At 43.4% G+C, this 12,583-nt stretch overlaps 1 protein-coding gene across 3 annotated transcripts in view; it reads left to right on the top strand.

Moving 5' to 3' along the window:
* CDIN1 (CDAN1 interacting nuclease 1) overlaps positions 1-12,583 on the top strand; it is a 254,139-nt gene that overhangs the window by 196,727 nt on the left and 44,829 nt on the right. For 2 of the 3 annotated variants that reach the window (XM_078053404.1, XM_078053402.1), the window contains one exon: positions 7,882-10,445. In XM_078053404.1, the coding sequence (XP_077909530.1) occupies positions 7,882-8,017 (136 nt within the window). In that variant the 3' untranslated portion in view covers positions 8,018-10,445. Of the gene's footprint in view, positions 1-7,881; positions 10,446-12,583 lie in introns of those variants that run through there. The other variant, XM_078053403.1, reaches the window with a different exon arrangement.

Here is a 12,583-nt window from a genome sequence, read left to right as displayed (position 1 = left end):
AATGTAATCATTTTAATTTCTTTTACCTGAATCATAAGTTACTTTTCCATATACTTCCTAAACACTGTGACACTTAAATCGAAAGGAGTATCTAGATAAACTTTTTAGTGTGAAACTATTGACTTCATACTTGAAGAATTATTCCTTGTAGACAGGTGAATCTCAACTCCTATACTGAGTTTTTGATGAGTTGCCTGCCTTCCGGGCCCCTGCCTGGCTCTCTTTTCCAGATGTTGGAAATATTTTTCAAAGTTGAATGACTGCTATAAATTGCTGTATAAATACAAGGCATAGTGAGTGACAGTATGGTGTAGTGGTTGCAAGTACAAGCCGGAGAGCCAGACTGCTGGAGTTCAGAGCCTCCCTTTTTGTGCCTCCTGTTTTTCTTCTGTGAAATGGGGACAATCCTAGGTTGCTTGTGAGTATCAAATCTGTACATGTAAAAGGGCTTGCGACACTGCCTGTCGCGTCCTAAGTGTGGTTAAGTGTTACCTCCTTAGCATTGGTTATTGGAATCATTATATCATTTTATATGTGTATTTTTTCTAAGATTTTGTTTTTAAGTAATCTCTACACCCAACATGGGGCTCGAACTTACAACCCCAACATCAAGAGTCGCACACTCTACCAACTGGGCAAGCCGGGCGCTCCTTGATGGGTGTTTTTAGACAAAACCGTTATAGACCTAATGTCTGGTTAAGGGCTTTCTGAAATCAGGAAACCAACCAGGGAGTTAGTTACTGGGGCTAATTTAGCAAAATGGTATCTTAACAGTGTGCTTAGAAACCTCAGACTTCATCTACCTTTCATTTCAGCACTCTCTAAAGAAGCCTAAAGGAAAGGGCTAACAACAGACACTTAATCTTCCTCCCTTTTCCCCATAAGTAAAACCATCCAAGAAATGCCTGCTTTATAAAGAAGAGTGTAGAGGTGTGGCAGGGAAAGGCGGTGTATTTTTTTTTTTTTTTATAGCTAAGAAAGAGTAAGCAAGTCTTTCCTGAATTTAGGGGCCCAGATTTTCTGTCCATAACCTCTGAGTTTCTCACAGAAAAAAATCTTGCACTGAAAGACCTGATTCATAACTTAAATTCTGTCCAACAGCCATATTTCGACATTCTAGGAGACTACCTGAGGATAGCTAAATTCTTCTGGAAAACTGAGAATTTACTTACTGAAGTCCCATTTATAAAACATTCTTAGTGGCAGTCTTTTAAAAATATATTACAGATTGCCCCACTCTTTTTAACAAAACATAACCAGCATCTACTTATCCTGGACTGTCCTCAGCACCTGTGATTGACGAAGCCTATTTCCCCAACACCAAACAGCCTTAGGTTGCCACAGTTAGAGGTTTTTCAGTGTCTCTTCCCTAATTGTCAAGTCACTCACCTTGACAGGCAAGCGTTCTGCCCGTAACCAGCCTCTCACACCCTGTCTCCATCTCCCTCATATTTGCAGCCTCGGAAGCCTGATAACCACACAACACCGAAACCACAGCACTGGGGAAAACATCTAGACTTCTTCATTTTATATATGATTTCTCTACATCCTTGGGTAACCCCCAGTGTCCTAGATCTGCAGCAGGCAGAGGTGTTGGCGTATAGTGCAAGTTAGGAGCCAGGAAGCTCCATTAGGGTAAAAGTACAGAGTTGCTTTGTAACTGATTAGCCTTGAGGAAGAGTTGCTACTTACTGATAATCTCATCCCGTAACTCCTTCTGCTATAGATTCTGGGTTCAGGTGTAACTGGAATAAAAAGCCAATAGGCCTTTCCATACTGCATATGTGAAGAATGGTCTTTGATTACTCAAGTCCAGTGTGTGTGTATTGCTGTGTGTGTATTTCTAGATAGCGAATTAAAGTAACACACATTTGTTACCTCACTTTTTCTGTGATTCAGGAATAGGGGCATAGCTTAGCTGGGTTCTGTTCTTTCCTCTCTCTCACAGGCCACATTCAAGATATTGGCCCAGGGAGTGTGGTCTCATCTGAAGGTTTGACTGAGGAAAGAAACCCTTCCAAACTCACTCGGGTTGTTGGCAGGATTCAGCTCCTTAGGAGCTGTTGCGCACAGGGCTACATTCCTCTCGGACTGTTGGCCACAGGCCACCCTCACTTCCCTGCTGCGTGGGCCTCTCCCAAATGGCAGTTTGCTTCATCAAAGTATACAAGTCGAAAAGGCAAGAGAAAGTATCTGGTAGCAAGATGGAAGTCTGTCTCTTGTAACCTAATCACAGAAGGGACATCCCATCACTTTTGCTATATTCCCTTGTTAGAAGCAAGTCACTAGATCCAGTCAACATTCAGGGGGAGGGGATTACACGAGGGCCTGAATCCCAAGAGGCAGGTATCGTTGAGGTCACCTTATAAGTCGGCTGACCACAGTATCCGTCAGTGTCTTAGCTGCAGCCCAGCATTCCAGGACTACCACTGCTGTGGGCCTTTTCTCACTCCTGTTGTTGCCCAACTTAGTCTGATGCTTCTCTTGTGCGCCTCTTTTCCTATAGGTAGAAACTGCTGTCTGTAGAGTGAGTTCTAAATGGAATCTGATGCCATACCTAGGGGGCCTTTCCTTCTAGCTCATTTTTTTACTGTGAAGATGAACCTTCTGTGCAAGGACAGGTTAGTTACAAATCTGCTAGGTATTTCCACACGTCTTTAATATGCCCTAGAATTACCCATTTCATAAATCCTCCTTTATACGTATATGCTTTTCACCTGTATGTAATATCCACCCATAGAAGTTCTAACCAATTAGAACAGCTTCCCCCCAGTCTTGCCAAATTTGAAAATCCTTAAACAAGTTTTGCTGTCCCCCATGTGATTATAGCTGTGCTTTTAGATCCCATCTACTTAGACAATCCATGATGACTGAAAGCTGTGAACCCTATTTTATCTGCATTTTTAAAATAAGACCTGTTTATTTTTTCTGTCTGAGGATAGCGCTTGGTGCGCATAAGGATCTGCGTATATCATCTCAAGAGGCTCTGGCCCAAATTTGGGAACCTCTGAGTTAGATCTCCCAGGCTGGGGTCAAGAATTCAAATGTCCATGGGGATAGGTACACAGCATTAAGTGAGCCAAGTAGGCAGGACATAAGAAATGTGGCTGCTTCGATTTCTTTCTTGAAACATGAAACCCTCTGCCGTTCTCTTTGGCTTTCCCAAATTTGACAGAAATGGAAGTAGGGAGAAATGGGTCTCTACAATGAAAGTCTGCAGCACCAGCACAATGATAAATGGCACCTGGTATGGAGCCTCGACATCAGGAGTACCAGAGAATGGTGGGGACTGCACCAAACCTGAAACATATGTCTTGTCTAAAGGGGGTAGCTGTTGCTTTAGTTCCAGCTGATTGTTGCCAGATCAACTAATGTCTCAAAAGATGCTGAGTGTGCAGGATTTCATATAAAAAATACTTACGGGCTGACTCCATTTTTTTAAAAAAATTGATGAAAGCTCAGCCTCGATTTAATAGATCCAGTCACAGAAATGTCACTAATGTGTAAGGCAGCTCACTCCGTGTTTTCAAAAGCTACATTGGCAGAAAAATTTTTATTCAAGTTGAATCCATACACAATTCCTGGTAACTTTCAGACGTTGCCCGAAGTCTGCTCGAGAACTACAGCATGAGTCTAATCACTTCTCCCCAGGAGTGGCCTAAAAATCAGAGGCTGGTGAATGAGCATGTTACCACCCTATGTGCTTATTTCTAGGTCACACATACTCTGTGATTCTAACAGTTCTTCAAATATCCTAGCGTTCTCCTCCGGATCAATTCCAGACCAGAGATATTCCTCTTAAAATGTGACACCAGAATCCTGCAAAACACTCTAGGCATGGTCTCACTGGTACAGAAGGCACTTCCTCTCTTTCTCTGGTTAGTCTAATAGGATGTCCCCCTGTATAATAGGTCCATTGCCACCTCGTAGTGAGACAGTCCCAGACCCTGCAACCAGACTGCCTGGGTTCCAAAACCTGTTCTTCCACTTTTTAGCCATAAGACCTTTGGCCAGCTGCTTAATTACTCTGTGCCTCAGTTTCTTCATTTGCAGAATGGGGACATTAATTGCACCTACCTCGTGGAGTTGCCCTGAGAAATAAACGGGTCGATCTGTGCGAAGTGCTTAGAACAGTGTCTGGCACATAGTAAATGCTATGAAAGTGGTAATAGTTAACGTGTAACTGTTCCCATCATCCGTGTGATCTGTGCGTATGCCATCAGCGCACTCATCGTGGTCACTAGTAAAAATGCCAGGCCGTGGCAGTGGCCGAGTCCTGCCAGCGCGCCCACTACCTCTAGGCTGCCCGTGATTCGGCAACCAGCACAAAGCTGTCTGACCCTATTATTAAGTCTGGGTTCCTGTCCTTGAGGGTCGCCGTCACCTGCCGGGCACTGCGCTAAGCCTGGAGAACACGCACATACATAAAACACGGTCTTCGGCCTCTGTAGCATCACAGTCTAGCAGAGAGAATCTCTGGGATACAGATATGCACAAAAACCACACGAGGGTACCCAGCTTCCTTCCACAATCTCCCATTTAATGTCTCTAAATACTCTACAATGAGAGGAAACCAGAGAAACACCTGCCACACACGTTTATAAGGCTGTTGTTACTCAGGAGGAACTTCATCTTTCATACACACCCTCCAGGTCTGTCATGGCTCTTGACTTGCACCTCCCTTTTTCTTTTCTTTTTTTTTTTCAGGAGTTACTTGTTAGTTTTGCAGATTTGGTGGTATTTCATTTGCAAGCAAAAGGACTCACTTGCATTCCAGTCTCTGCTCCACAGGAGTTTTTTAAAATCCATTTGGGTGGAGTCTTTGATCTTATTACTTGATCACTCATAATAGTAACTTTAAAATTACAGTCAACCTTGAAATGTGTTTACAGAATCAATTCAGATATCCCTATACATCCCATTCCTGAGTGTGTCTGGCTCGTAGGGAGGACTGCAAACCCAGTAGCAGACCAACCCTCTGCTTTGCACATTCCCTCAGACGCGGGGACTCCGTTTCCTTTTAAATGCCGTTAACAGTCTCTTTGGTTTTTATTGGTCACAAAGGTTATGTTTGCCTTCCCAGTGATCTTATTCTTGTCTAGTAGTGCCACAATAAATGGGAACAGGCATCATAGAGGTGAAATCGCTCAACCCACGAGCATGTACTTGACCTACATAGAAATTTCCTGGGTCCTGTTTTCTCCCTGGTTTATACCTTTTCAGAAGGAAATGCCAGAGTTGGGTTGCTTGTTTTTTTTTTTGTTTTTTTTTTTTTTGAACTATCAACCAAAACGTTCCCTTCTGTTGGTTCAGATAACCAAGGAATTGATTCTATAAATTTGCTTAATGTGGTCCACCTCTTCATAAACAGATACATTGCTAGAAGATTATCTTGCCAGCCATTTGATAATCTCTGGATCCTGAATTGTCAGAGAAAGCTCAGAAATACACTAAAGTAGGTATCAGGAGCGAGGCCAGATCTTGTTCGATCATGAAATTCCCAAATTTGTCACCCTATGAGTCCCTATTTTTCCTCCAAAGAACACAGAATTGGAAAGCCTTTACCTACCAATTGCCATTTACAAGGACAAGTTGTGTTGCCTTGTTTTTAATCAAGCACATGTTGTTAGAGCTTTTGAGCCACGTGAGAAGGCTAATAGTGCCGGAGTTAATATCCTTCCATCCACAAGCTAAGAAAGAAACAAAGACTTAGATGGTAGAGCCTTACCATGTGTCACTACTCCTGTATACTGAAAATCGTTCAGAGAGCCATGATCCTACCTTCAGGGAGTCCTAGTAGTGAACCACTGCAACGAAAGGTTCACCTTACAGCCTCGCAAAACCTTTTCAAGTTGCAGAGTTCATCTGTTGCCTCACAAGTGAAACAAGTCCATTTTCTTGGGCATTGAGGTGCTCTCCAGCCTGGCTTTCCTGCCTGGAAAATGCCAGTTTTGTAAAGAGTGGTCATGCTTCGTGTCCTTTGGCTTATGATTTAACTGTTCAGGGAAAGTGCTGTCTGTCCCTGCTCGCTCAGTGCTGCGGATACGTGTTTTTGTTTTATTAAATCTTTAAAATACTAAGCTTGTTGTTTATGACCCCCATATATTCTTTTGTTCTTTTCCATGACTGGTTAGATCACCTTTTTTTCCTCCCTTTGTAAAAATATTAGTGCCTTTCTAAAGAACATCGTGGTCTCCTGAATGGCTGCATAACACAACAGAGGAATGTCTTGAGCTTAATGTTAGGTCTGTCGAGGCTGTGACTCGGGGCTGCTTCACGGACAGGAAACTTCGAGGCTTCTCAGACATAGTCCTCAGAATTGCAGATCTTCCTGCCCTTGCCACACTTGTTTTGGCAAATCGGACATCATCTGATACTAATCAGAGTTGTCTGTAAAATAGAGGTACCGAATGGTCTATGTCCCAGTTGCAGACAATTGTTAGTACAAGTTACTGAGAAACCCTCCATTAAATGGAAGCAAGGTCTCACCAGGCTCATCTGCAGGCAGCCCCGAATGCAGGGAAATCTCGAGCCTAGTCCTCCAAGGCCACTTCACTGTACGCAGCTCCTGGGTCCCCCCAGAGCCTTTCCTCAGTAGAAGAGTTGCCATCTCATGATTCTGTCCAAAAAGTTTGAATTGGCCTTGCATACAACTCGGCTACCCTACGGATGTGAATCCCCAAATAAACCATTCCGTGACATCCAACTGAACTTGTTCCCGTGCATACAGTATCTTGCAGCCCATCCTGTACTATTAGTTTTGGCAAGTACACTACAGCATATAATAAATCATGGAAGGAAAAAGCTTTTTGGCCTAACGTGGTTCAGCCTGCCGTAATGTCAGAATACAGAAAGCAGTTCTGTTTTTAGACATCCTTTTACTAACCCAACATTCATAATTTATGATTTCACTGCAAAATTCCTGCAACATGACACCCAAAGTAGTGCTGCCCTTTAATTAAGTACTCTCAGTAGGAAAAACGTGCAACTGATGTGCAAAACATCTCCGTGTGCATGGTGATTGATAGTGATTACATCTTTATGAACCCAGCCTAAAGGTCTCAACTTCCTGATGGGTGAAGTCGTCTATAGGGCTACTTCCTGAGTCTGCTGCTAACCAATTTGGAGATAATTTGGAGGCACAATTGAGAAAGATGGAGGTTTTAGGCCAGCATCTGTCTATACATCTTCACAAGTCCACATGACCTTATCCATCATCTTCATGATAAGAACCTACGACCAAATTTCACTCTTGGAGAGGTTGTATGCACAGATGAAGGGTCGGGGATAAGGTCTCTCTGAGGGATCCCCGTTGCCATGTGGGTTTATTTGTTTGTTTGCTTTTAAAGAGGTGAAAGAATGGATGACAGAAGGGACCTCTGGCCCTGTTAGTGTGTACATGGAATATGCTAGCCAGAAGAGAGCCATGAGCTGTTCTGCTTTTTACATTATTCTTCATTTTTTTGTTTTTCCCCCTTAATTGAAACTAGAGAAGGAGGTAAGATAGGGTTAGGAGAGAAAATCCCAAGTCTGGTGCTCCCCGGCTCATCAGTGGGGAGATTGTGGTGTTCTCTTTCATCACTTAGGTACTCACACCAGCCCGAGTTCAGAACACCTTATTGAAAGGTAATTAGGGTCGTGCATGCATTTGCGATACTTCAGGTTCCTTGAAAGGTCATAAATCTGTCCAAGACCGTAGCAGTACTTCTATTAAATAAGCTCATTGCTGCAAGTTCAGCCCTCCGTCCCAATTGTAGCAACCGAAACAAAAGCTCTGTGCAATAATGTCACTTAATCATCTTAGCAATGCTTCGGAGATGACCTTTCTCTAGAATGACGTTGATACGATGCACATATGTTGCCTTCTCGTGTTTTTTGCAGATTTGGGCCGGGCTTAGTCATCTATTGGTACGGCTTCATCCAGGAGCTGGACTGTAACCGGGAGAGGGGCATCCTGCTCAAAGCCTGTTTCCCCACGGACATTGTCACCTTATGCCACAGCGTCACCTGGCCCTGATGATCCTGGAAGAGAAGCCGGGAGGAAAAGGTGAATCCGGAAGCAATTTGACTTTCCTGCCGTGTAAACTCCTGGCAGCATCTGCCCTGAACTTGAGCTGAACTCTTGCTGCCCGTGGCCACGCCACTACCTCTTCAGACAAACATATCAGCAGTTTCTGTTTTCCTTCATCCATTGCTGATGTGAACAGCCAAGAACTACAGACACAACCCACTCATTATCAGCATTTCTGTCTCTGTCAAACAGTTAGTTTACAGATAGTCATAATCTCTCTTCCTTCCGGATGGTTTCTCCTTGTATACTGAACAAAAGAAGAAATGTGGGGACTGAAAGGTGTGATTTTTCAATTCTCCTCCCAGTTCCCAAATCACCCTCTTTTTTTTTTTTTTTTTTTCTAAGCCTCCATTCATTCATCCTCCCTCCCTCCCTCCCTCCCTCCCTCCCCTGTTCTCATCCTATCCACTCACAGGGACCCAGGGTTGCATCCCCATCACGGAATAATCTAGCACAGTCCTAGCAGAGCGGAGGACGTGGAGGCTGAAACTCGATTTTTGCTCTCACCTGCAAGGCTTCGGTAGACCTCAACGGTAGCTTGTGCTAGTTTTGTCCAGTCTTTACGGTTTCCTGACTTGCTGGCATTAAGCCAAGCTGAAAAAATATACTTGATGAGAATTTCCTCTTTTTATAATACTTATTTGAACACCAAAGACTTTCCCTTTATCTCATGTAAAAAAGTATTGGTTACATTGTGTCTGGAAACCACACTCCTCCTTTGGTCTGGGGGCTCAGGGGAGACCATTGAAGCGTGGTGCCAGTCTGGACAAAGCTTATTTTTAAACACGGCTACTTGTCAGTATGTATGGGTAGTCAGTATTTTTATGAGTATAATTTTTTAAAAGCACATTCTGTGCACTGCTTTGTATCTGCATTTTCTACTATGTAATTACATAACACTCAAATAACTTAGGCATTAGCAGCGTTCAGCTTTGAATGAATTAAGTGTACCAGAAATAAACATGGAGTGATTTTTTTTTTCTTTCAAATAAGCAAAATAAAGGGGATTTTGTATTTGTTCACTTTAATTTATTCACTTTTTATACTGCAAACCAAACTTCAGCCTAAAGGAAAACATCAATAAATTCATTATAAACCTATCTTTTGGGAGGCCAAAAACGTATCTATCCCCCAAAATGTATTTATAAAATGTTTGCCCCCATGTTGAAAATACATAGTATCGGGGCGCCTGGGTGGCTCAGTCGTTAAGCGTCTGTCTTCGGCTCAGGTCGTGATCCCAGGGTCCTGGGATCGAGTCCCACATCGGGCTCCCTGCTCCGCGGGAAGCCTGCTTCTCCCTCTCCCACTCCCCCTGCTTGTGTTCCCTCTCTCGCTGCCTGTCTCTCCATCAAAAAATAAATAAATCTTTAAAAAAAAAAAAAAAGAAAATACATAGTATCTTCTATAATGTCGAAGATGAGTTTGGAAGTATTAACAAAAAGAACTTCTGCAGACACCTTTCAGTTACACACACTGCTTGCTGCTTTCGAAAGACTAAAGCTGCCCTTTGTACCTTGTTCATTTTGTACCTAAAGGAGGTTTGCAAAGGTCAGCCAGCTGCCTTTCCTTTTGAAGGACACAAGCATGTCCGGTCCAGACGCATGGATTTTAACTCAGTCGTGGGTCGCACTGAACAGAAAAGGAGGAAGGAGAGATGGGAAGGAGGGCTCTGGCAGGCGCCTGTTTCAGTGTAGAAGTATCAGGCAGGTTTGGGGAGTGCAAGGGAGTGGTCCGAAACCACTGCTGGTACAGGCAAACACATGCCCACATTTGAACCAAAACTGTTGTTAAACGGTTTTCATGGCATGCTCTAAGCTGCTTTTTCTTCTTTAGGGGAATAAATTACATTTATCTGCACAGATGCTGAAAACCCTGTGAAACCCTTGTCAAGGATTTGTTTTACATTAAACAAATTTATGATGAGGGGGCACAAATAAATGAAAAAATAAAAGAGGTGCTCGCATTTCGGATTCCTCCTCCTCCCCGGTGCCCTAACCTGATGTGTTGTGAGAAGGTGTTGGTGCTCTCTGCAGAGGCACCAGCTCCTCTCTATGAAGGCGGGTTTAACATTTGGCCCTAACAAGTGGGAAAGAAACCAGTGAACTGGACATAGTTTGAATAACTTGTAACTTTATCATAATAAGATTTTGCCCACATAAATCTAATGCGATTATTGGTACTATTGCTCAATTAGAAGAGTGTAGGGGGACAGGAGTCGTGTTCCCAAATGGAAAGCTTAAAATTTCCTTGTTCTTTTTCCTTTTATGGTAGAAATACTTACCTCTGTTCTATCGATAGGTGTTGTTTACTCGTTTGGTTTTGGTTTTGGTTTGTTTTTTTTAGTTTTGATAATAAAAATGGCCGTGGAAAGTGAGACATGACAACGTGGTTTTTTTTGTTCTTGTTATTTTTATTGCTGTCGTCATTAGAACATTAACATTTAAGCCAAATTTTGTTTTATGGAGCATTCTGCAAACTGCACTGATGAATTATGCCAACCCAGAAATCAGGAGTGTGTGTACGACATAAAACTAAATGATGTTCTCTCTGGCATATATGGACTTGCCAAGCATCTGCGGTCACAAAGAGCCCATCTGAAGCATGGCATGGGGTCCACTGAGGGCAAAGCTGATCCAGCACAGATATTTAAGGTGACTTCATAGACTCCTTTCCACCCTCATCCCTACGCAGCACCACTCCCACCCCCCCACCCCGTCCCAAAAAGAAGTGTTTTGTTTTTTTTTCCATCTGCCTTCTAGGGAGGTGTATGTCAACTCTTCTCAATACTCCTAAAATCGCATGTAAAAGGAAAAGCTTAGGGGTCCAAAGCAGAAAGCTGGATCTCCAGGGGAAATAATTTTCTTCTAACTATAGGTGTGTGTACCTGCTCATTATCGGCGAGGCTTGATTCCATCCTGGAAAAGATGATAAATTGTTGGTCTTTGGGGGGTGCCTTAACTCATTCAAGCCTTGAGGGGATCGCTTAGAGCTCTGGATGAGGTCATCCACTAAATGGTCCCTGGTGGGCCACACACTAATTAGCGCACGGCGGCCAAGTGAACAGTTAATTCACCCGCCTCGCACAGAGCACTCCACCCGTTGTTTCTTTGCCTCTGTGGAACCGAGATACCTTAGTTTTCTGCTCTTTTTAACATGCCCCCCACTAGAGACCCGGTGATGGGACTGACTGAAATTTTTGCTGCTTTCGTGTGTGACTTCACTTCGCCCACCTCTTCTCTGTCCTCCTCCCCTTCACTAGCCTTTCCTGGTGTTCTTGCACTCACGTGGACATGTATTCTGCATTTGCTCACTACTCCCAGACTCAGATTCTCTCTGGTAAACGAACCCAGAACCAACCCGCATCCCATCTAAATCCCGATCCGTGGGTCTTCGGGGTGGGGATGGGCAGGGAGCAAGTACACCTGAAGAATCATAGAAGTTCTCAGATGAGATTTGACAGGTTCTAATGTGGTCTGAGGTTTAGGCCATGAGGAAGTGTTTTGGCGAATGGGGCCAGAAGCACAAGTGAAGTTTACAGCTGCTTTGAGCCTGAGTGGGGGTGGGGTGAGGGTGGGGGGGTGTCTGCTGATTAAAACGACGGGTAAAAGACCTGTCTGATTTCAGTAGAGAAGCCCTGCTCGCATGTTCTTAGGAGAAGCTCGCCGTTTTCCGTGTGATCCGACGGGAGCAAGTTGCCACAGCATAGAACCACTCTGTGGCAGGGATGGGAGGAGAGAATCTCCCAGCTGGGACATGGTCCTTAAGGTAAGGGAACAAAGCTAGCTTAACGGGAGAGGAAACCGAAAGGCAAACAATGGGGAGTTTGCCTGCAATGTCACCATTTATAGAGCAGTGCTTCTCCCCACCTGTCCGCAAAGTCACTCTTCGGCGACGGAAGCATGGCCATGACAAAATGGGGACCGTCTCATTGTAGTGCGCCAGACTAACCTTCCCATATATAGTCAACGTGATCTTTTATTAAGACCATGCCTGGATTCCAAAGATTAAATAAGGAAGATGGATTATGAAATAATAACCAGAACAGTTTGGGCTCCCCTTGTGTTTTTCACTTTCCTGCTATTGTTTGGAATATGGCTGTGAGACAAAGAGCTGCTTAGGTCAAGCACAATAAATTAGAGTTTTCATACAATAGTAATCCACTAAAATGATGTCAAAGCTGGATCAAAGTACTTCCAAAAGACTTTTAAAACTTTTCCACAATACAGGGGGAGGGGGGAATGCTCATTTGATGCCTTAATTCATTTCTGTGAGTATAACAGGGTTAGATCTTGGCGTCATATCTCCTTTCTATAAACTCCCAACTCATTAGTTAAATAAATCCAACTTGTTCTTATTTTTATGTGTAAGGGGATTTAAGTTTTCATCTAGTTAAAGTGGAACCACGAAACGCTTGGAGTCACTTATAAGGAAAAGATACTGATAGTACCTTTTAAAACAGGCATGACATAATATTTAATTGTGGTACTGAAGGTATTTAAGACTAACCCCTTG

This window comes from Halichoerus grypus, chromosome 8 (genome assembly GCF_964656455.1).
Source record: "Halichoerus grypus chromosome 8, mHalGry1.hap1.1, whole genome shotgun sequence".
NCBI lineage: Eukaryota > Metazoa > Chordata > Mammalia > Carnivora > Phocidae > Halichoerus > Halichoerus grypus.
The sequence above is the reverse complement of the archived record's forward strand: the minus strand, read 5'-3'. Positions and strand labels throughout refer to the sequence as shown.